At 42.4% G+C, this 23,813-nt stretch overlaps 3 protein-coding genes across 5 annotated transcripts in view; 2 read left to right on the forward strand and 1 right to left on the reverse strand.

Annotated features, from left to right (window-relative positions):
• The window catches only part of LOC137640114 (ryncolin-2-like), a 321,214-nt gene that overhangs the window by 143,971 nt on the left and 153,430 nt on the right, over positions 1 to 23,813 (forward strand). For all 3 annotated transcript variants that reach the window (XM_068372589.1, XM_068372590.1, XM_068372591.1), the window contains exon 2: positions 19,119 to 19,246. In XM_068372589.1, coding sequence (XP_068228690.1) covers positions 19,142 to 19,246 — 105 coding nt within the window. In that variant the 5' untranslated portion in view covers positions 19,119 to 19,141. The remainder of the gene's footprint in view (positions 1 to 19,118; positions 19,247 to 23,813) is intronic.
• On the forward strand, positions 11,344 to 12,174 carry LOC137639730 (PE-PGRS family protein PE_PGRS33-like). Its single transcript, XM_068371974.1, has one exon. It carries the CDS (start codon positions 11,344 to 11,346, stop codon positions 12,172 to 12,174), a length of 831 nt encoding a protein of 276 aa, XP_068228075.1.
• On the reverse strand, positions 14,815 to 15,930 carry LOC137639731 (tetra-peptide repeat homeobox protein 1-like). Its single transcript, XM_068371975.1, has 2 exons — positions 15,435 to 15,930; positions 14,815 to 15,071 (listed from the first exon to the last, which is right to left on the reverse strand). Exons 1-2 carry the CDS (start codon positions 15,928 to 15,930, stop codon positions 14,815 to 14,817), a joined length of 753 nt encoding a protein of 250 aa, XP_068228076.1.

Genomic DNA, 23,813 nt, shown 5'->3' on the forward strand with positions numbered 1-23,813 from the left:
TCGACTTGAACAATCATTGTTATCAGAGGATGGCCCATCATATCTAGATGTTTTCATACCATTTGTGTTAAACAATGTTTATTTCAATGTGCAACCCTTATTGGTCACAATACATTCCATGGCATGGGTGGAATAGCTTGTGTCACACTTTCAGGCACTCTGAAGACCTCATCCATCATATATACAGTCAAACTTCCATCAGCTGAGACTGCTGTCGACCATGGACGTATTTCTACAAAGATATACACCAAATCTGCTGTTCCAGGTCTGCATTTAGTAGTAATTGAACCACTTGAGGATGTAAACCATAATCTGAAGTGTGGGAATTCAGCAGTTACCATCAACTTCCTGTGGCTGGCCGACTATATCCTAAAATCAACCCCATGTACCTCTTGGAGTGGATTCATGCAAGTAGCAATGAAGAGTGATCAGTATGAAAGGTTCAGAATAGAAGCCCTCCTCTTCATCCAAATGGATCCAACAGAGTTGACTACAATTTACAGTGCATTAAAATTTGTGTGAGCTATATGAATAATAGGACTTATTATATGCTCTAGGACATTTGCTCATCCATTTTACATAGAGGCAGCAGAAATAGCGGCTTCGAAAAACCTGAGTCACATTATTGTCCGTTTAGGTGGTTTTCACCGACTGATGTCCTACCTTGGAAGCATTGGTCGCATTATGTCAGGTAGTGGGCTGGTGGAGCGATGGGGAACTGTGTACGCTAAAGGGACAGTTGTTCACATGTTAACTGGTCATGCTTGTACATGAGCACTTCATGTTCATCTCCTTACATTTTCTCCCCTGATCTGTGTCTTAAGGGAGAACAGTGGATATATGGATAAAAAAGACAAGAGCTGCATTGTGTGTTAAAAATCTGTCTCAAACAATCATACTACCCCTTACTGAGGCTGCAGAAAAGAGCAGAACTAGTAAGCTTTGGGTGCTATTACATAAACAAAGTGGTCCTAATATAAAACTTTTTACTGGCTGAAAGAACAGGAGACTGGCAGCTCCACCTGTGCAGTGTAAGGAAAATGATACCCCATTTTCATGCAGCCGGTCACATGGCTTATGCAAAGTCATCATACCAGTACAAAATATTTACAGAGAGAAGATTCTTCACTATTAATCGCATGGATAAGTTTTGGTGTGGAAAATTCTCTGATCAGACTATTGAACAGTTTCTAGTGTGTATGCTAAAAACTTCCGGAGGAATGACCCATGGTCTAGGTATTACAAACAGCACGTTGACAAAGTGGGTTCATATACTATCACACTGTGTATCTATTTGTAATGTGCTTTAACAGTTCACATGAGTACACACCACATCTTCCAAGTAGCATAAGGACCTCAGACCAATCCCCCATTTACGTGATAAAAAAGATCATGACACCTTTGTACTGTGGCTGACAGCTCATCCCCCATTTGCTGGATATGAAACGGACAAACGTGTGTCTGATGTAACTGGATTTTTTGGTGATTCAGGTGTAAAATGTGACGATGCCGTAGCAGTCGGTTGTGCAGCAGCATCCATGATGAAGGGTCAAAGGTTTACTGACATCAAACTCCATCGATCTGACAATCACCTGCATTCTAAATGATAGCTCTGAGATGAAAGAATTTCTGAGATATGAATTGGGTCCTCAACCACCATCCCTCTTCAAGGATGGAATGATGCGCAAAACAGTAAATTGTTCCCTGGGAGTGATGCTAAAATCTTTTTCTCCACCAAATCTAGTATACCTGACCATGTCATCTTTATTGTCAGCTTTTTCAGATAGTAGTATAGCAACAGGGTTTCACTTATGGTGATGTTTGTCAGTCATATATTAAATACGTGCTGCCACACTATGGTGCTCATTCCACAAAAGTATCTGAACAAAGACGTAGATGTCTGGAACAAAAATCAAGTGATATAATCTTTGATGACAATATGCGAATAACTACTTCCCAAGCATCATTTGTGGTGAACAGTAGAAACAAATCTGGGCTGATAGATTCACTGTGTGATAAAATGCACTCAGTTGGTATTCATATTAAGCAAGCTGAAGCAGATGCCAACACTCTTTTCTTCTCAACACCACTAACCATTGCACAGTCTGAACAGCTGCCAACCATTTATGTTGGAAATGACACAGACCTCCAAGTGATGCTGGTGGGTTAGGCTGGAGCTTCTACTCGCACTTACAGTACATGTTATGTAACAATAGTCCGACCAAATCATACAGCATGCTAGAAATTCAGAATGCCATCGGGCAGATAGCTAAACAGCTTTTATTCCTTCATACAGTCACAGGGTGCAACAGAATTTCAGCACTTTACAGACAGTGTAAACATTTATCATGATCCACCAAAAATACACGATTTAATAGCGTTTGACACTTCCTGTCAATTTAACAGCACACACGTGGAAACAGAAAAAGCCGTAGAAAAGTTCCTTCTCAGACTATATGGAGGAAGTAGTCATAATTCATTAAATGCATACCGATACACTGCTTATAAAATGTCAATTCCCCGTATGTCCTTACCCTCTGCATTTTAGTTAGCCACATTACCACCAAAAAGTGCTGCAGCCAAACATCATTCGTACAGGAGATGCCACATGGCACAACAGTGGTTAGGAAACAAACTGTCACCCTTGAAATGGGATGGCGAGAGGTAAATGGTATACTTAGCCTTATAGAAACAGATGTTGCATTTGCACCAGATAAATTGCTACACATGGTATCATGCAGTTATAAAAAAAAAATGGCCATAAAAATAGCACATGCAGTTGTAAAATCTAGATTTCTTCTGCAGTTCAATGTGTTTTAAAGGTAGGGGGGAGTCTTGTAAAAACACTAAACCTGCCACAGATGAAGATATTCCAGCAATATCTGATGAAGATGATGTATAAGATTAATCTGATATAGAGAAATGTTGTCTAATATTTTTGTTTTATTAGAATAATTCTGTTATTTCTTTTACATATATAATAAGAAAAGTTTTATTTGAAGGGTAGGCCTATTACTCTTTATGTACTAAAACTAGCTTATCACATTATAATCTAGAACACATGATTATATTATTTTACATTCCAAAAATACATATTGTGAATAGTAATGATTATTTAATAAAATCCTGTTATTCATTAGTATATAATTTAGCACGGGTGTCAGCTTGCAAATCCAAGATGGCTACCACCAACTATTCTGACAACACTGTAAATGGCAGTAACAGATTCCTTGACCTCCAAAACAACAATAACATACTAAGATAGTGATTATAGATGCTTTAGACATGGTCGTGTGCGTAAAACTCTATTATGACGTTATCTTTGCCGCCATCTTGAATTTTGAATAGGACTCAAAGCGGATTCTTCGGGACTTTTAATACGTTGTTTAAGATGGTCTTGCACATCAATCCTGAAAAATTCAGCTTGTTACTATACTCTCTCTCTCTCTCTCTCTCTCTCTCTCTCTCTCTCTCTCTCTCTCTCTCTCTCTCTCTCTCTCTCTCTCTCTCTCTCTCTCTCTCAGAAATAAGTTTCTTTTGTTATCAGAAGGTAGTTTTTATTTTTTCATCGTATGCCTTCTAATTATAGGCCTAAATCATAGTAGACATCTTGTATCAAAAGAAACAAACTGATATCATCTCTACATTTCTGAATAACGCAAATACCTTTATTATCGGCAAGCAGTTCTATACCTTTCGACAGCTATCTATAGAGGACTTATTTTGTGATAAAAAAAAAATAACTTCACAATTGATATAATATTATTTTACACATAGAATGAAAGTGCTTCACTATTATTTTGAGTAAAATGATACAAAAAAAAAACAATTCTTTTAAATGATACAAATAATCACTTCACAATGAATAGACAGAATTTTGTTGTTTTGAGGAAAATAAAGCAAATCTTTGAAAAAAATATATTCTGTAATCAGCAGTAAAATAGGTAAACGTGAAAATGTAGTTTATCGTAGAGAAGTGTGCATGTATATCCATCGCCGGAGAGTGGAAGGAACCCGTAGATAGAGTACATATAGTGGTGTATATGTCGTTCGGAGACAATAGTATACAACGGTGGCATACAACACGGAATCTTCTCACCCGCACGGATTTTTCATCCGATGAAGCATGCAATCATTTATAAAATTCGGAGGCTTTCCCGGCGGATGTCGCGGACATACGCAAGTTCTTGCATGGACTAACCACGCTTAGAATAAGGATTCCTCGCGGATGACTGCGGATGAGGAATATGCAGCCATCCACGGCATCTGTGTGTAGGTATGATCGAGGTTCAAGCAAGTGCAAATCGTTGGAATGCTTACTTATGGACAGGACATCATTATCAGTTGCAACTTACCGTAAGCATGTCCTTAACCATATACTGTATATTCCACCTTATCCCCATTGCTCTTATTATATATCGATCCACTTCTCTTGAGACTGAAATCAATTTAGATAGCCCCATGTCCCTACTCCAAAAGACTTTTTGTTAAATTACTGCGATAGCCTTTCTTACAATCAGGAGCGTAACTGGGTCCAAAAAGTTGGCGTGCGAGTCAATGGGGGACGGCAAACGAAGTGAGCCTGTTCAGCTGGGGGTATGGGGGCGTTCTGAGCCCCCAAGAAAAATTTTGAAATTTAGCTCTATTTAGAGGCACTGCCAGGTCTATTAGAGGTGGTAAACTAAATTTTATGGGTGGTTTAACGTTGAGCATGAGAGCAGTTATGTGTCATAGATATGGATACAATGAAATATTTGGTTATATGGAATATGTCAATCGAAATACATTATTGATTTGCTCTACAAACATACATACACACGTATATATATATGTATATATATATATATATATATATATATATATATATATATATATGTGTGTGTGTGTGTGTGTGTGTATATATATAAATACACACACACACACACACACACACACACACATATATATATATATATATATATATATATATGTGTGTGTTTGTGTGTGTGTATTTATATATATATACACACACACACACACACACACATATATATATATATATATATATATATATATATATATATATATATATATATGTATATATATATGTGTGTGTGTGTGTGTGTGTGTTGCTATGAAAATATATAGTATGTTCATTCTAAAGAGACTGGAGAGAAAGATTGATGAATAGCTGAGAGATGAACAAGCAAGATTTAGAAAAGGTAGAAGTTGCATTGACCATATTTCCATTTTGAGACATGTTGTACAGCCATGCGTAGACTATAGAAATCCACGTTTGATGGCATTTGTGGACCTTGAAAAAGCCTTTGATAGAGTGCACCGGCCAATTTTGTGGATAGTCCTGCGTTATTATGGAATTCCTCTTGAATATGTAAATTTAATTAAGTGTGTTCATAAACATAGCAAGTGCAAAGTTAATGTTAATGGAGTCTTATCAAATGAAGTTCCAGTGAAAAGCGGAGTACTCCAACGAAATGTGTTGTCACCTATGCTGTTTATCCTCCTCATGGATTTTGTAATGCGTAGAACAGTCAGAGATGGTGGAGAAGGATTGGACTGGATTGGTGATAGGAATTTAGCAGACCTAGAATATGCTGATGATGCTGTCCTTGTTAGCAGAAGAAGACAGGGTTTGCAGTGCTTGCTTACCAGAAAGCATGAAATATCACACGAGTTGCGGCTCAAGATAAATAGAAGAAAGAGAGAGATGATGAGAACGGAGTATGCAATGGAAGATGAAATGTCATGGGAAGGGGAAAGGATTAATAAGGTAGAATCATTCAAGTATTTAGTAATTATGATCTTCAGTACAGGCTCTTTAGAATTAAAGCTTAGTGAAAGATTGAAAGAAGCAAATCAGACAATGGCTAGGTTAAGGAAAATTTGGAACTACATATTACATATAAAAATCAGACTATATATCAGTTTAGTGAGATCGGTGTCACTGTAAGGACATGAGTCATGGTATGGATATGAAACAATCTCCAATACGTTTAGTAGATTTGAAAACAAAGCCCCCAGAAGGATATTGGGAGTTAAATGGCAGGACAGGATTAGAAATGAAACTATCAGAGAGATTACTTGAGTTCCATATGTGGATGAGAGCATGACGAGGGGTAGATGGTGATGGTTTAGGCATGCTCTTCGCTCTCCCCAAGAGAGATTAGTTCACCAAAAGTTCAGCCGGGCTCCACAAGACACTAGAATAGTTGGAAGACCCAGGTTTACATGGCTGAGGACTATGAAGCCCCAAGTAGGAGACAATGAATGGAGAAGTATTGAATTAAAAGCTCAAGATAGAGATGTCTGGCGAAATCTAACTGAGGCCCTTTGCGTTGATAGGCGTAGGAGGAGATGATGATGATGATGATGATGATACATATATATATATATATATATATATATATATATATATATATACATACATATATATATATATATATATATATATATATATATATATACATATATATATATTTATAAAGTCCCTATCAAAATATCCTTATAAAAGGAAACAAAGCACCTTAAATCCCTTGGAACATTTCTGCCTTATTTGTTAAAAAATATAATTCAACGGAGGTAGGATTTTGCTCCTTCCCAGAAATTCAGTAATGATAATAATAATGATTACGTGCAATAATGAATATAATTTTCATTATCAACATTTAGTACTTAAAGATTCTCGCACATATAGGTTGTAACCTTCATGATCTATAAAGGTGTTATATTTACCTTATACTGAGATGCATAGCTTCGGTATCCATAAAAATTAAAAGTATATAACTGGATAACAGGGGGGAGGCAATAGCTATATACAGGCAGCCAAGCCTTTTACCTCCATTCTAACATAAAAAAAAAAAATTATATTAGGTTTAGAAGTGTCCAAATGCATTTTGTCGCGACTCATTTGATCAAGTTATGAATTCTCTGGCTATGGTGATGTCATCCAAGCTTGTCGGGTGATCTTAGTGTATATGGCACAGGAGTATGAGGTTGAGTTGCATCTGTGTCTTAGATTTCAAGGAAGTCTGCAGTATTCGTGAAAAAAGGAATATACTGTTGAGCATGAGTTGGTTGGTGAGATATGACTATTCTCAGCTACCTTTCTACAAGTGGATACATATGCCTGTCATCTTACATAATAGTTTCTACCCCTCAGTATTGGAGTTTGTCTCGTACTGTGACCTCAAAAAGTCTGAGTTGTAGTTTTAAACTCTCAGAGTTAGCAGGTTCTGGGTATCTTTTGACTGTGTCAGTGTCTACAGCATCAGTGAGCAGCAAGTCACAGTTTTTTTTATTTTTTTTGCCTCAATAAATCCGTTGATATAGAGTACTCAATCAGATTTCGCATAGTGCTGTCGATGAACCAAAAGAAATCAGCTTTGATATTCTTCTTCTGATCCAGGGACATGTTCAATTATAGGTGTAGAATAATACTTTTTTGGAACTTTTCGTCTATTTGGCAAAGTTGATGATCCCAGTAGTAGCTCATTGTACTTCTCTTTAGCATGAAAATAATGTCATGAAAAGCTGCGTTAGTCCAAATGAACTTCATTACCTTCCTTTGTTCTCTGGCATTGTCAGTTGCCTCAAGAATACTGGATACTGTTACAGAACATTCCTGTACTGTTGCATTTAAACATTCAAGTACATCTAACACAGGAACACTTATCAGCAAACCACGTACTGTGAGTGGTGAGCTGAAAGCTGTGTTGAGGCCATTAGCAAGAGAGGAGGTCTTTTTAACAAACTCTTTGGCAGTCTTTTGCAGAGCACAAAGAATGTTCCTTTAGGTTTTTCAGCATCGATTTAACAGCTGGTGATCTGGTGAGAAAGTGGGTTGGCCAGATAGACACCAGGAGATGAATCATTCAAGTATATGCTCCAGAACTTTCCAGTCTTTGTATAGGTTTCCCAATTGTTGTACAGTATCCAAGGTATTTTTTGCTGTTTGTGATGCTTGGATTCCCTTGGATATAACCAGGTTCCACAAGGAACATAAAATACCAGTGGCTGTGGCCATTTCACTTCTGCCTGACAGCCTTTGTAGTGACAACTTATGATGTTGACGCCACCATAAGTTTGGAAAGTAAGCTGGATAATGGCAAATTTAACCTGATAAGAACATAGAATTTTTTTTTTTCAAAAAAATTACCCATAATTGATTGCATCTCATACAAGCTAAGGTACATCTCCCCCACAAGCAATATTTTGCTAACATACCTTATACAAATGCAGTGCTGTTCAATCCCTTGATTATTTTGATTTCCATCTACTATGCATGGGAATCACTGTTCACTTCCATACATATATTACGTAGAATGATTTTAACTATAATTCCAAGAATTTAATTCTAGATCTTAGGACTTGTGTAGCTGATCTTCAACTTAAACCACTTTGCAAAATCTACACCATCTTTAGTACGAGTTTTTAGCAGACCTTGAAAATTTTCATAATCAATGTTATGTCCTCTTCATGCTACTCTTTTTGCTAGGAGTTTTAATGATGTGATCAACTTCAACAATGCTTGTCATGAACGAGCTTGCTCTGCAGTTATAAATTTGACTGCCTTTTTACGGGTTGGTTCTGTTTATGGTATGTGAAGTTGGTGACTGACAGTTTGTTATGGTTTGATTTTTCATAGCTTTGAAATATTTCAATGGCTTTCTTCTAATTTTAAATCAGGTTTGGATGAATGTTACATAAATCTTCTTAGAAAGATGGCTCAATTTCAAATCTTTTTCTTGAATGCAAATATATGCTCATAACAGATTCTGATTAACATCATAATGCAGCTATGGGCAGTCCATGAAGCATTTTGCAGAAATTGTAGCCTCCTGTTGGAATCTCAGTGTGCCTCTATGTAGATGGATTAGAGCGTATTGCATCTGGCTCATTAGACAACAAAGGCTCGGGGGGGGGGGGGGGGGTGCCTGAAGGTTGAGTTAGGCCTGGCAGTTGTTCTGGTCCTATTTGATGTTTGTGGCTCCCTATTGATAAAGCTGGGTCTGATGGTTCTGCTGGGCTTGAAGTTTGTGCTGGGCCTGGTGGTTGTGCTGGGCTGCCTAGTGGTTCTGCTGGGCCTGGTGGTTGAGCTGGGCTGCCCAGTGGTTCTGCTGGGCCTGGAGGTTGTGCTGGTCCTGGTGGTTGTGCTGGGCATCCTAGTGGTTCTGCTGGTCCTGGAGGTTGTGTTGCCTAGTGGTTATTTAATTACTTTTACTTTGATGGCTGCTTTTCTGGTCCCATACAGCAGGGGAACCCCACTCTCTACAGGACCTCCACTGTCGTTTTACCTTGTTCGTTCAGAGTATTTCATGTTTCATATTGCGTATTGTTCATTCACTGTTGAATCGTCAGTGTCTTCAGTTTCCTCTTGAAAGCCTTAATGTCTTCAATCATTTGAATGTTTCGTGGGAGCTTATTATATAGTCTCGGGGCCGCATATTTAAAGGCACTGGAGCCTAAAGTAGACACAAATCTAGGTTCTAACAGTTTGAAGCCATCTGTAACTATTGTCGTGTCGACACGATTTGTTGGCTGTGCAATATGTAGCAGCTCTCTCAAGTATTTTGGATGCCCGGTTCTGATAACTTGGTGGGTTATTGTACATATTTCAAATTTAATTCTCGCTTTAATGGGCAGCCAGTGTAAATCGATTAGTATAGGGGTGATCCCGTCTCTAGGTGGGACACCTTTTATTAGTCTTGCTCCTCTGTTTATTATGTTCTGTAATTTCTTAAGTTGCACTTTTGGTAAATTGTAATAGATAGAGTTGCAGTAGTCATTCCTGGTAATAACACAGTTTATCACAAGTTTCTTTACAGAATATTTGTCCAGGTACTTTTTTTATAAACGCAATGTTTCTTAGATGATAACAAGCAGTTTTTATTACATTATTTATTTGGGCATTTAGAGACAGGTTACAGTCAAGAAATACACCTAGATCTCGAACTTTACTAGATATCGACACCGAGTCATTATTTATGTTCATTTGAATATCATCTAAGCTTCTCACGCTGTTTCTCTTGACCACCACCATGAATTCAGTTTTGTTCTCATTTAGTTCTAGTTGTTTAAATGTTATCCATTCTCTAACACTATCAACGATTCGGTTTGGCGTTTCAGTAGTGTCATGTATATCATTTATGGAGAAGTAAAGTTGTGTGTCATCTGCAAATAGTTTAAACTTTACGCCATGCCTTTGTAGCCTTTTCGGTAGACCAATAGTATAGATGCAGAATAAGATTGGGCCAAGTACACTCCCCTGTGGTACCCCTCTGTTTAAGGGTTCATATGATGAATAAGAGTTTCCAATTTGTACACAGAAATTTCTACCAATTAAGTAGTCTTTTAGGTATCTGAAGGCTTGATCTTCCACACTGATGGACCGTAGATCATTTAGTACCAGTTCATGCACAACTGTATCAAAAGCAGCACTGAGATTGAGCAGTATTATTTTCATCCATTATTTATAGCATATCATTTACAAAAGAGCAGATGGCTGTCTCCGTAGAGTATAATTTTCTGTAAGCAGATTGGTTGTCAGGCAAAGCTTCTATTACTTCTAAGTGGCTGACTAGTTGTTCAAGAATCACATATTCAAACACTTTTGAGAATAGGATAGATTTGAAATAGGTCCATATGAGCTTAATTCTTGATAGCCCAGTGCATTTTTCTGAACTGGTGTGACTACAGCCATTTTCTCAGATTTAGGAAACTTACATTCATCAATTTGCTATTCTCATTATTATTTCGGCTAGACTAGCAAAGTCTCTCTTTCCAAATTACTTCAGATATTGGCATAGGATCGATCGCACAGTTTGTTTTCTTTGCTCTCTTGATAATTCTGGTGATGTCATCTCGTGTTATGTGGTTGAATCGTATTAATTTTGTCTGCGTGCCCAGTGTATCATTAATCTGATGTTGAGTATTTACAAATGACCTGGTTATATTTTCAATTTTGTTTTTAAAGAATACTAGAAAATTATTTGCTAGTTCCTGGTCAGTGTATCCATCAGGTAGCTTTTTTTCTTTTACATTTCCCATTGTACCATTCAAGAGATGATATAACTTATTTATGTCTGTTGCTGCTTTGAGGATCTTTCTCTTATAGTATTCACTTATTTTCCTTCTTAGTAGGTAGTTATATTAACACGCAGCAGTTTTGTATTCTACCCAAGTACTTTCAGTTTTTAACCTAATCCATTTTCTTTCTTTACGTCCTTTTTTCCCTCTTTTTTTTCTGCTGTCACTGGAGGTTGAGCCGGGCCTGGTGGTTGTTCTGGGCTGCCTAGTGTTTCTGTTGGTCCTGGAGGCTGTGTTGGGACTGGTGGTTGAGCTGAGATGATTAGTGCTTCTGCTTGTCCTGGAGGTTATGCTGGGCCTGGTAGTTGTGCTTTGCTGCCTCGTGGTTCTGTTGGGCCTGGAGGTTGTGCTGGGCCTGGTGATTGTGCTGGCCTGCCTAGTGTTTCTGCTGGTCTTGGAGGTTGTGCTGGGACTGGTAGTTGTGCTGGGCTGCCTAGTGGTTGTGCTGGGCCCGGGGGCTGTGCTGGGCTTGGTGGTTATGCAGGGCCTGGTGGATCTGTTGAGCTGCCTAGTCATTCTGCTGGGCTTGGAGGTTGTGCTGGGCCTGGTAGTTGTACTGGGCTGCCATGTGGTTGTGCTAGGCCTGGAGGTAGTGCTGGGCTTCCTAGTGGTTCTGCTGGGCCTGTAGGTTGTACTGAGTCTGATAGCTGTGCTAGGCTACCTAGTGGTTGTGCTGGGTTGGGAGGTTGTGCTGAGCTTCCTAATGTTTCTGCTGGGCCTGCAGGCTGTGGTGGGCCTGGTAGTTGTGCTGGGCTGCCAAGTGGTTATGCTGTGCCTGGAGGTTGTGCATGGCTTTCTAGTGATTCCGCTGGTCCTGAAGGTTGTGCTGAGCCTGGTAGTTGTGCTGGTCTGCCTGGTGGTTGTGCTGGGTCTAGAGGTTGTGCTGGGCTTCCTAGTGGTTCTGCTATGCCTGGAAATTTTGCCGACCCTGGTAATTGTGCTAGTGGTTCTGTTGGGTTTGGAGGTTGTACTGGGCCCGGTGGTTGTGCTGGGCCCAGTAGTTGTGCTGGGCTTCCTTCTGGTTCTGTTGGGACTGAAGTTCGTACTGGGCCTGGTAGTTGTGCTGGGCTACCTAAGTGGTTGTGCTAGGCCTGGAAGTTTTGCTGGGCGGCTTTGTGGTTCTACTGGCCCTGGTAGTTGCGCTGGAGCTGGTAGTTGTGATGGGCTTCTTCGTGGTTCTCCTGGGCTTGGAGGTTGTCCTAGGCCTGGTGATTGTGCTGGGTCTGGTAGCTCCTGGGCTTCCTAGTGGTTCTACTGGGCCTTGAGGTTGTGCTGGGCCTGATAATTGTGCTGGGCTGGCTAGTGGTTTTGTTGGGTTTGGAGGTTGTACTGGGCCTGGTGGTTGTGCTGGGCCCAGTAGCTGTGCTGGGCTTCCTTCTGGTTCTGTTGGGACAGAAGGTCGTTCTGGGCCTGGTAGTTGTGCTGGGCTGCCTAAGTGGTTGTGCTAGGCCTGGAAGTTTTGCTGGGCTGCTTTGTGGTTCTACTGGGCCTGGTAGTTGTGCTGAGCTGCCTTGTGGTTCTGCTAGGCATGGAATTAGTACTGGGCTGCCTAGTGGTTCTGCTGGGCCTGGAGGTTGTGCTATGCCGAATGGTTGTGCTGGAGTTCCTAGTGGCTCTGCTGAGTATGGAGGTTGTGCTGGGCTGAGGGATTGTGCTGGGCTTCCTAGTGGTTCTGCTGGCTCTGGAGATTGCACTGGGACTGCTAGTTATGCTGGGCTACCTTGTTGTTCTGCTAGGCCTGGATGTTACACTGGGCTTGGCAGTTGTACTGTGCTGCCTAGTGGTTCTGCTACGCCTGGAGGTTGTGCTGGGCCTGGTGATTCTGTTGGGCTTCCTAGTGGTTGTGCTGGGCCTTGGGGTTGTGCTGGACAGAGTGGTTGTACCGGGCTTCCTAGTGGTTTTGCTGGCCCTGGGGGTTATGCTGGGCCAGGAGGTTGTGCTGGGCCTGGTAGTGGTGCTGTGCTGCCTAGTGTTTATGCTGGGCCTGGAGGTTGTGCTGGGCTCCCTAGAGGTTCTGCTTAGCCTAGAGGTGGTACTAGGGCTGGTGGTTTTTCTGAGCCTAGTACTTGTGCTGGTCTGTTTAGTGGTTCTCCTGGGCCATGAGGTTATGCTCGGCCTGGTAGTTGTGCTGGGCTGCCTAGTGGTTGAGCTGCTACTGGGGGTTGTGCTGGGCCTAGTGGTTGTGCTGGGCCTTGTAGTGGTGATGGTTGGCCCATGGGTTCTGCTGGGCCTGTAGGTTGTGCTGCCCCTGGTAGTTGTGCTGGGTTGCCTAGTGGTTGTGGTGGTACTGGAGGTTCTGCTGGGCCTGGTGGTTGTGGTGGTCCTGATAGTTTTTATGGGCTGCCTATTGGTTCTGCTGGGCCTGGACGTTGTGGCTGGCCTGATTGTTGAATTAAGCCTGATAGTTTTGCTTGGTTGTCTAGTGGTTTTGCCAGCCCTGGAGGGTGTGCTTGGCCTGGTAGTTGTACTGGGCTGCCTAGTGGTTGTGGTGGGCCTGGAAGTTTTGCTTGGCCTGGAGGTTGTATTGTGGTCCTTGTAGTTGTGAGGGGCTGCTCAGTGGTTCTTAGGGGCCCTTAGGTTGTTCTAGGCTGGGTAGTTGTTCTAGGCCTGGTAGTTGTCCTAGGCTTGGTAGTTGTCCTAGGCCTGGTAGTTTTACTGGACTGCCTAGTTGTACTGGGCCTGATGGCTGTGATGGACTGCTTAGGGATTCTCCTGGGCCTGGAGTTTGGGCTTGGCCTGGTGGTTGAACTGGGCATGGTAGTTTTTCTGGGCTGTCTAATAGTTTAGCTGGGCCTGGAGGGTGGGCTAGCCCTGGTAGCTATGCTGGCCTGCCTAGTGGTTGTGTTTGTCCTAGAATTTTTGCTTGGCCTGGTGATTGTGCTAGGCCTGGTAGTTGCGCCGGGCTGCTTAGTGGTTCTGCTGGGCCTGGAGCCTGTACTGGGCCTTGTAGTTGTGCTGGGGTGCCTAGTGGTGCTGGTGGGCCAGAGGTTGTGCTGGGCTGCAAAGTGTTTCTGCTGGGCCTGGAGGTTGTGCTGTGCCTGGTAGTTGTCTTGAGGTGATTAGTGGTTTTGCTGGGCCTGGATGTTGTGCTAGGCTTCGTAGTTGGGCTGGGCTGCCTAGTGGTTCTACTCAGCTTGGATGTGGTGTAGGGCCTATCAATTATGGTGGGATGCATAGTGGTTATGCTGGGCCTGATGGTTGTGCTGAGCCTGGTGGATGCAATGGGCATGGTATTTATGCTGGGCCTGATGGTTGTGCTGAGCCTGGTGGATGCGATGGGCATGGTATTTATGCTGGGCTTCCTAGTGGTTCTGCTGTGCCTGGAGGATGTGCTGGCCTTGGTGGCTGTGCTGAGCTACCTAGGGGCTCTTCTGAACCTGGAGGTTTTACTGGGCCTGGAGGTAGTGCTGGCTTCCTAGTGGTTCTTCTGAACCTGGAGGTTTTGCTGGGCCTGGTGGTTGTGCTAGGCCTGGAGGTGTTGCTAGGCAGCTTAGTGGTTTTGCTGGGCTTGGAGGTTGTGGTGGATCTGTGGTTACGCTGGGCTGGTCGGCCTAGTGGTTTTTCTGGTCCTGGTGGTTGTGCTGGGCTACCTAGTGGTTCTTCTGAAACTGAAGGTTTTGCTGGGCCTGGTAATTGTGTTAGGCTTCTTAGTGGTTGTTCTGGGTCTTGAGGTTGTGCTAGGTTGAGTAGTTGTATTGAGCTTCCTAGTGGTTCTGCTGGCCCTGGAGGTTACGCTGGGCCAGGAGGTTGTGCTGGGCCTGGTAGTGGTGCTGTGCTGCCTAGCGTTTGTGCTGGGCCTGGAGGTTGTGCTGCGCTCCTTAGTGGTTCTGCTTGGCCTGGAGGTGGTTCTAGAGCTGGTGGTTTTTCTGGGCCTGGTACTTGTGATGGGCTGTCTAGTGGTTCTCCTGGGCCTCTAGGTTGTGCTAGGTCTGGTGATTTTGCTGGGCCTGGTGGTTGTGCTGGGGTGCCTAGCGGTTCTGCAGGTCCTGGAGGTTATGCTCGGCCTGGTAGTTGTGCTGGGCTGCCTAGTGGTTGAGCTGCTACTGGAGGTTGTGCTGGGCCTAGTGGTTGTGCTGGGCCTTGTAATGGTGATAGTTGGCCCAGGGGTTTTGCTGGGCCTGTAGGTTATGCTGGCCATGGTAGCCTAGTTGTGCTGGGCTGCCTAGTGGTTGTGGTGGTACTGGATGTTCTGCTGGGCCTGGTGGGTGTGGTGGCCTTGGTAGTTTTTATGGGCTGCCTAGTGGTTGGGGTGGGCCTGTAAGTTTTGCTTGGCGTGGCGGTTGTGCTGTGGTCCTTGTAGTTGTGAGGGGCTGCTCAGTGGTTCTTGGGGGCCCTGAGGTTGACCTAGCCTTGTAGGTGTCCTAGGCCTGGTAGTTGTACTGCTGAGCCTGGAGGTTGTGCTGGGCTTGGTGGGTGTGCTGGGCTGCTTAGTGGTTCTCCTGGGTCTGGAGATTGGGCTTGGCCTGGTGGTTGAGCTGGGCCTGGTAGTTTTGCTGGGTTGTCTAATGGTTTAGCTTGGCCTGGAGGGTGTGCTGGGCCTGGTATCTGTGCTGGGCTACCTAGTGGTTGTGTTTGTCCTAGAATTTTTGCTTGGCCTGGTGATTGTGCTGAGCCTGGTAGTTGCGCTGGGCTGCCTAGTGGTTCTGCTGGGCCAGAGATTGTACTGGGCTGCTTATTGGTTCTGCTAGGCCTGGAGGTTGTGCTGTGCCTGGTAGTTGTATTGAGGTGATTAGTGGTTTTGGTGGGCCTGGATGTTGTGCTAGGCCTCGTAGTTGTGCTGGGCTGCCTAGTGGTTCTGCTCAGCCTGGATGTGGTGTTGGGCCTATTGATTGTGGTGGGATGCATAGTGGTTGTGCTGGACCTGGGGGTTGTGCTGCGCCTGGTAAATGCGATGGGCGTGGTAGTTATGCTGGGCTTTCTAGTGTTTCTGCTGTGCCTGGAGGTTGTGCTGCCCCTGGTAGTTGTGCTGGGCTACCTAGGGGTTCTTTTGAACCTGGAGGTTTTGCTGGGCCTGGTGGTTGTGCTAAGCCTGGAGGCTCTGCTGGGCAGCTTACTGGTTCTGCTGGGCTTAGAGGTTGTGCTGGATCAGTGGTTGCGCTGGGCTGGCCTGCCTAGTGGTTGTGCTGGGCCTGGAGGTCATGCTGGGCTGCCTAGTGACTCTTCTGAACCTGGAGGTTTTGCTGGGCTTGGTGGTTGTGCTAGGCATGGAGGTTTTGCTGGGCAGCTTAGTGGTTCTGCTATGCTTGGAGGCTGTGGTGGGTCTGTGGTTGCACTGGGCTGGGCTGCCTAGGGGTTTTGCTGGCCCTGGTGGTTGTGCTGGGCTACCTAGTGGTTCCTCTAAACCTGGAGGTTTTGCTGGGCCTGGTGGTTGTGCTAGGCCTTGAGACTGTGCTGGGCAACTTAGAGGTTCTGCTGGGCTTGTAGGTTGTGCTGGATCTGTGGCTGCACTGGGCTGGGCAGCGTAGTGGTTGTGCTGAGCCTGGAGGTTATGCTTGGCCACCTAATAGTTGTACTTAGCTTGGCGCTTGTGCTGGGTTTGGTTTTTGTGCTGGGATGCCTAGTGATTCTGCTTGGCCCTGAGGTTGCGTTGGGTATGGTAGTTGTACTGGGCTGCCTAGTGGCTCTGCTTGGCTTGGATGTTCTGCTGGGCTTCCTAGTGGTTCTGCTTGGCCTGAAGTCTGTTCTGGGCTGCCTAGTGGCTGTGCTGGGCCAGGAGGGTGTGCTGGCTCTGGAGGTTTTGCTGGACCAGGTAGTTGTGGTGGGCTGCCTAGAGATTATGCTGGGCCTGGAGGTTGTGCTGAGTCTGGTAGTTGTACTGGGCTGCCTACTGGTAATGCTGGGTCTGTAGGTTTTGTTAGGTCTGGTACTTGTGCTAGGCCTAGATTACTAGATTACTCTCGCCACTTTTGTAGGAATAAAAATTTTTAATATCTATATTCAATAATATCATAAAAATATGATAATTACAAATAGAGCTAAGGAGTAACATTGATCGATTAGCCTCCTGACTAGTACAGTGTTAAAGCATTCGCATAGCATAAGAATGATCTCAGCCTGGGACTGTTAGTTTAACCTGTATAATGGGGATAGCACTGATATGTTTGAGCACCATAGTCAGGTGTTGGGCTTGCCCGGCTAATGTTTTGGTGTTCATCTATTCTGATGATGGTGGAACTGAAACCGGACATTTTCACCTCTACTTATATGGATTTTAGAGGCAGTAAAGGCTTCTCAACTTTGTAAGTAACACTCATATCAGTACAAGATTTTACTAGAATATATTACACACAGGGTCTAACTTTATTTCACCTGCACGCCCCATGGAACTTATTTGTTTGTCAAGTAGTAATAGTAATATTCACATATATGATAATTATATTTGTTCAATGAAAAATTATACATATTTTTGTATATGGGTATTGGGTATGTGCACGGATGATGAATATGCATAGGAAAAGAAATTCTATGAAGTCCTTTATCTCACATTTATACTTTTTGCGCAAACCCTGCTTCCCCAGCCCCCAATGAAATCCTCTGGTGTCCTCTTAGGAGCACACACCCCTATTAAGAACCGCTGACCTACTGTTACTTGGTGCGGTGACTTGTGACTCGTCATCATAAGTAAACAAACAATGAAACATTCGCCATTTGAGAAAAAAAAAGTTTACAGAAATAAATTGATCTTTCATTTTCATGAATAAATTGATATCTAAATAAATAATGAATACATATTCAAATGATATTTGTAATATACATATATCTCCTTCCAAACTTATATAGATTTTCTCAAGAAGTTAAATAAAATCTTCAGGACACTGTCTTCAAGTGGTAACAATTCAATTATCTTTACTCTGTCTTCGTAGGAGCGTGGCATTCAACCTTAATATTTCTTATTCTACTGGGGGACAGAGAATACTGAGTTCCCCCTAACCCAAACTTTGGTGGGGAGAAATGTCCCCCTTGCCGCCCCTTGAGTTACTCCCCTGCCTACAATTAATCCTCCTGTAAATATTCCATCCTGCCCTTACCTTACGTGAATTTCAACTGTCATATCCTTCCGTTTATTTTAATGTGACCAGAGTCCAGCTTTTAGGAGGGACAGTCCCGCTTTTTCCAAAGTTATCAAAATCTCCCGCATAAATTTTATTTTTTGTGAATTTTGTCCCTCTTTGTTCCCATTTTTGTCCCGCTTTTTGTGCTATAATAACAAAACTGTCTCCATTGATGGAATAGTACTGATATTTTGTTTAATATTGCCATTCCAGTGAAAAGTGTGAATATTAAAGATAAGTAGAAAAGGTTCTTGATTGATTCTTGAATTATCTCATATATATATATATATATATATATATATATATATATATATATATATATATATATATATATATATATATATATATATATATATATCAAATGTCCAGCTTTTACAGAAAAAAAATCTGGTCACATTAGTTTTATAGATACATACTTTTCTATTTACTTGATTATATTATCCTTTATTTCCATTTTAAGTTTATCTTTTGAATGTGTTAACTTCCTCCACCATTATATTGAACTTATACATTTTTTCCATCTAACTCCCCCCACCCCCCAGTAGTCTTTAAAACTTTTTCTTATTTCATCTCCTATAATCTCTTACACCAATCGTCTTCTTATTGGTATTACTATGTTGTATATTCCTCATTAGTTGAGCCCGTCTTCTCTTTTTTTTTTTTTTTTTTTTTTTTTTTTTTTCACGTCAGGGCTACGAATGGGACATTATGTCAACTGTTTAACTGAAATTTTCTCCTGAAAAAAAAGTCTTTTGAGCATATAATCAATACGAACTGATGGAGCATATCTTATAGAGCCGTGAATACATGGGAGGCCCAATTTAGTATTCGAAATTGTTTAGGTGAAAATTAAAATAAAGAATTTGTCCTTAGTTTCACAAGTCCTTTCAAGGTTTAACGTTTTACGCTATTTGGTAAATATTACTTTCCTACTATGTGTTACTAAGATAATGATCAATTTTCTCCATTTATGCTTTCCAGAAACCAACCCAATTCACTCCAATATGACTGATATCTTTGGAACGACCTTAAGATCGGCACTTTTCATATGCTTTTGCCTCGTGGGAGTCACCCAGTCAGCTGCCATTGCATCGAGGAACCAATCTTCGGTGAGTATTCTACTAACGTCGAATGTCAACACCTATGTTCAATTAATCATACCAGATCTGTGTGTAGGATTTTGAATACGAACACAACACTATATATACAAAAGCGAATCCGGCAAGTTAAAAAAAAAAAAGGGTGGTGGTGTGTGTGTTAGGAAAACATAACCAAAGCAGCTGGGGGTCAGGGGGCGCTGTAAGCCCACCCGCAGGCTAACGCAAATTTAACCTACTTTAGAACTCTTTTTTATGTATTTGAAATAATTTTTTTCTTATAATATAATTTGTAAAAATAAAAATTGCATTATGCAATAACAACATCCCGATAGAATATATAAAACATTCCAGCATTAATCTCTACAATTACTTTTAGTACATGACTATACATGTCCAGAAAACCTCATCAGTTGACTACCTCTTGAGTTATATCTGTAATTATTGGAGCTCCTGCATCCTTCCGTTCAACTATCAACTAAAAGCAATTCTTGACTCATCGATTTGTTGTTAGTCTCTTCACTTCCTCCAACTTGATTTATATCTGAAACACAATCTCTTTATTTTCATCTCTTATATAATGAATTTTCACCACTTAAGAGTGTGTGTGTGTTTGAGAGAGAGAGAGAGAGAGAGAGAGAGAGAGAGAGAGAGAGAGAGAGAGAGAGAGAGAGAGAGAAGGGTGATTTCAATCTTCCAGATCTCTTTTACTACATTCCTCTCGTAGAAACCATTGAACAGAAGATGTTGATTATTGTTTTAGTTTTATCAAAGATTGAAGGTTTTCGTGAATTCCAAGCTTGATATGAAACCTTTTGAATTTTTTCATATTAGACTTCTCCGAAGAAAAAGATTTTTTTTTTAATTTTTTTTTCTTTTTAACCCCGTTTTCATCTTATATACAGTACAAGTTACTTTGCAAATTTAAACTTCAGCTTTGTTTACAACATATAGCACATTGAGAACCAGTAAACTTATTGAAAAATTATAGAATTATAGAGTTTTCATGCCACCTAGATATGTTAATCATATCACATTTCAATATTATAAATGATATTGAAAAAAATCGTAGCAACCAAATTGCATTGTATTCCCAATTAGATTTCAACTTTCAATAAATATGACAAATGTGGAAGTAATTTGTATTTTTCCTAAAGATACTAACTGGTAGCTATCCAGCTCAGCCACAAAACACAAGAATTAAAGATAAAAAGTCGTTACTTTACGGCTGGAGCTATTTATACAATACAAGAATATGGTACTCAACTTTCCAGAAGAAGGCGAGGCTGAAGATTGCGACATGATGCAATTAAATAGCGAACACTGGGAAAAACACTCTGCTCAGGTACGCTACAAAACAAGGAATGGAGCGCGGGGATGTGACGTAAACCAAGATGGCGGCCAGCTATGGCGGCCGTTTGTTTACATCGCTAGGTACCGTAACAGTAACGCAGGAGGAGAGTTTTGTAACGGCTCCTCCTAATACTTGCCACACTTTCCCCCTCGAAGCGTAAACGCTATGTGGGGTGCAGATAGCTATGTGGTGCGTCAAGCATACGTCCCCTGTTATTATACGATATCTTAAAGGGAAACCATATGGGTACTCGTGCCAGAAGTTAGAATTCTGTGAAACCTTTAGTTTAATTCTCTGGGAATATCTACTGTAGTCATATATACCCTCAGGAAGCTACTGAAGGAACCTTCCATCAGGACGTCATGGCTATCTCACCCAAAAATAGATTTTTTGCTTCGCTCAAAATCCGTTTATCTTCCGGAGCCGGAAGAATTTGATGCCAGGTGGCAACCACCCAACCACTCGTTAGTGGGAGGGTGGAGGGAGTAGGTGGTGTAACTGGATACTCCCAGTCCCTCACTCATCAGTGATATTTCATCACTTTTGATTGCAGACAGGACTTATGGGGGACAGGTGATGGCGGGATAATTTGCATGAATAGCTGCAGGTTTGTACTGTTAGGAAAAATACAAATTACTTCCAAATTTGTCATTTGTTATATCACTAATCAAACCTTACGTTATCTAATAGGGAGGACTCACAAATTTGGGGGCGTTGGTAGTCTGACCTTTGGCTTGGTCATTAACCCAGGTTTTTCTACCTGTACAGTGTTAGAGTGTTACTTGAAAAAACCTTGACACATCGCTAAAAGGAGACATTGTGTGATGCGCCAGTAGCAGGCTGAGCAACCTGTATGGTTGTGAGGAACTAGCATTGTAACTGTCTAGGTAAGAATATTCCGAGTTTGAAAATACAAATGTTAATCCAACCAGACATTCCCAATACCCACCTTGCGGCAGGTATCAGGGACGTGTAGAAGTATGAAGACTATACTAGGTTACACAAGGGAAATGGTTCTTACCTGCAGATAGGTGAGGCCAGCATTCAGAGGACCCATGATGCTGTTCCCCAAGAGAGAGGAAGATGAAAGAAAAGAAACAAGCCAGTCCTTCTTATCATTAATACAGACTAATCCAGGGTAATCCATGCCCTCAGCCATCTGCTACTTGTCTATCAAGGAGCCTGGGGTACTTTTAAACCACCTATTTGCAGTCACAACAGGAACAATGGAAAACGTATCCATGTTCCTGTAGGTCACGTCTTGCAGGTAGTGGGCGGCGAAGGTCGTTTGATGGTTCCACACATCAGCTTACAACACCTGCGCAACAAAGTAGTTCAATTTAAATGCCAGAGATGTACATATGGCCCTGATGTCATGAGCTCTAAGTCTTCGAGTAGGAGGAGGGTCAGGATTCAGTGCATAGTAGATGACCCTGCAAATTCCGGCTGAGATGCTATTCTTCTTAACCACCCTCTTGACCCTCCCTGAGCTAACAAAAATCGCTGGCATGTGGGGATGAGCTGCTGCAGTGTGTTTAAGATATCTCAAATTCCTCACTAGACATAGTAACAGTTGATCTGGATCATCAGTTACAGAATGAAGACTCACAATTCGAAAGGCCCCGAATCTAGGATCCGTGACCGCTGGATTTTGAGTCTTGGTAATAAACTCAGAGATGAAGCTGAGTGTCACCTCCCCCATCCCCTTGAATTAGCAAAGTCATAGGATAGACCATGAAGTTTATTAACTCCCTTTGCAGAAGCTAAAGCGAGTAGGAACACCGTATTCAAAGTGAGATAGTGATATGTTGCCTGGTGTAATGGTTCACAGGGAGTGACCTTCAGGGATTAAAGGACGTGAACCCCGTTCCAAGGAGGAGGTCTAACTTCCGACTGGGGGCAAGTGATCTCATAGCTTTGTACAAAGAGCTATAACTCCAATGAAGAGGAAAGATTGGCTCCTTTCAGTCTAAAGGCCATGCTTAAGGCTGAGCAGTAGCCTTTCACTGCTGAGAACGCGAGGAGCTTTTCCTCCTGAAGGTATACAAGAAACATTGCTATTATTGGAATAGTGGCATTGAGGGAAGAGATAGCCCTTTCCACGACACCAACCACAGAACACTGTCCACTTTGCCTGGTAGACTGAGGCAGAGGATCTTTGGAGATATCTAGACATCCTTATCGCAACTCGTTGAAAAAAGCATCTCTGAGAGAGGAGATGCTGGATAGTCTCCAGGTGTGAAGACATAGGAAAGCCACTGCTTTGAAGAAGATGTTCACGTGGGGTTGCCTGAGTAGATCTGGTCGTGGAGTGAGTTCCCTCGGGAACTCTATCAGGAGCTGCAGAAGGTCTGGAAACCATTCCGTGTGATGCCATAGCAGAGCTATGAGTGTCATAAATAAGTTGTTGGATGCTCTGGTCTCATCAGACAGAACGAGGGAAAGGCGTACATGTCGATGTTATCCCACTATTATTGGAATGCATCTTGCCAGAAAGCCTGAAGAGCCAGGACAGGAGAACAGTAAAGTGAGAGCCTGAAATTCAGGGACATCGCAAACAGGTCCATAGTCGAGAAACCCTACAAAGTCAGGACTTTTGTAGGCTATCAGATGATTCAAAGAACATTCCAAGCCCACTATCTGAGTGACTCTGCACAGATTATCCGCAGACACATTCCTTTTGCCTGGAACGAAGCAAGCTGATAGGGATACCGAATGTTCTTCTGTCCATCGTAGAGTCTCTACTGCTAGATGGTATAGGGGCAGCAAAAAGATACTGCCTTGTTTGTTTATATATGCCACTACTGTGGTATTGTTACTCATAAACACCACAGAGTGACCTGCCAGGAACTGTTGGAACTGTTGAAGAGCTAGAAAGGCTGGCTTCATCTCTTAGAGATTTATGTGCTGTTACCTTTCACACTTGGACCCAAGCATGGAAGCTGTGTGGTGTAGAAAGTTAGCCCCCCACCCTTCTTTTGATGATTCTGTATAGAGGATAAATTCTGGTGGAGAGATGAGAAAGTCTATCCCTCTGTGGAGGTTCTCCTCTGTCCCCCATCACTGAAGATTCGTCCTCTAATCCTGTTCCAAGGGAACAAGAGTATCCGGGGAGCCCGTGTGCTGGCTCCACCTGGATTGCAGTCGTCACAGGAGAGATCGAACCCTGAGGCAACAGTTGGGAACTAGGCAGACCAGGGATGCTAGGTGACCTGGAAGACACAA

Source organism: Palaemon carinicauda, chromosome 4 (assembly GCF_036898095.1).
Source record: "Palaemon carinicauda isolate YSFRI2023 chromosome 4, ASM3689809v2, whole genome shotgun sequence".
Classification (NCBI taxonomy): domain Eukaryota; kingdom Metazoa; phylum Arthropoda; class Malacostraca; order Decapoda; family Palaemonidae; genus Palaemon; species Palaemon carinicauda.

Excerpts from the sequence above, each read along its gene's own strand:
- LOC137639731 (XM_068371975.1), bottom strand. The coding sequence starts at position 15,930 with ATGCATCCCACCACAATCAATAGGCCCAACACCACATCCAGGCTGAGC. Across the intron at positions 15,072-15,434 it reads AGGCCTAGGACACCTACAAG|GACCTGCAGAACCGCTAGGC; the intron begins GCTAGGTCAACC and ends CATAACCTCCAG.
- LOC137639730 (XM_068371974.1), top strand. The coding sequence starts at position 11,344 with ATGATTAGTGCTTCTGCTTGTCCTGGAGGTTATGCTGGGCCTGGTAGT.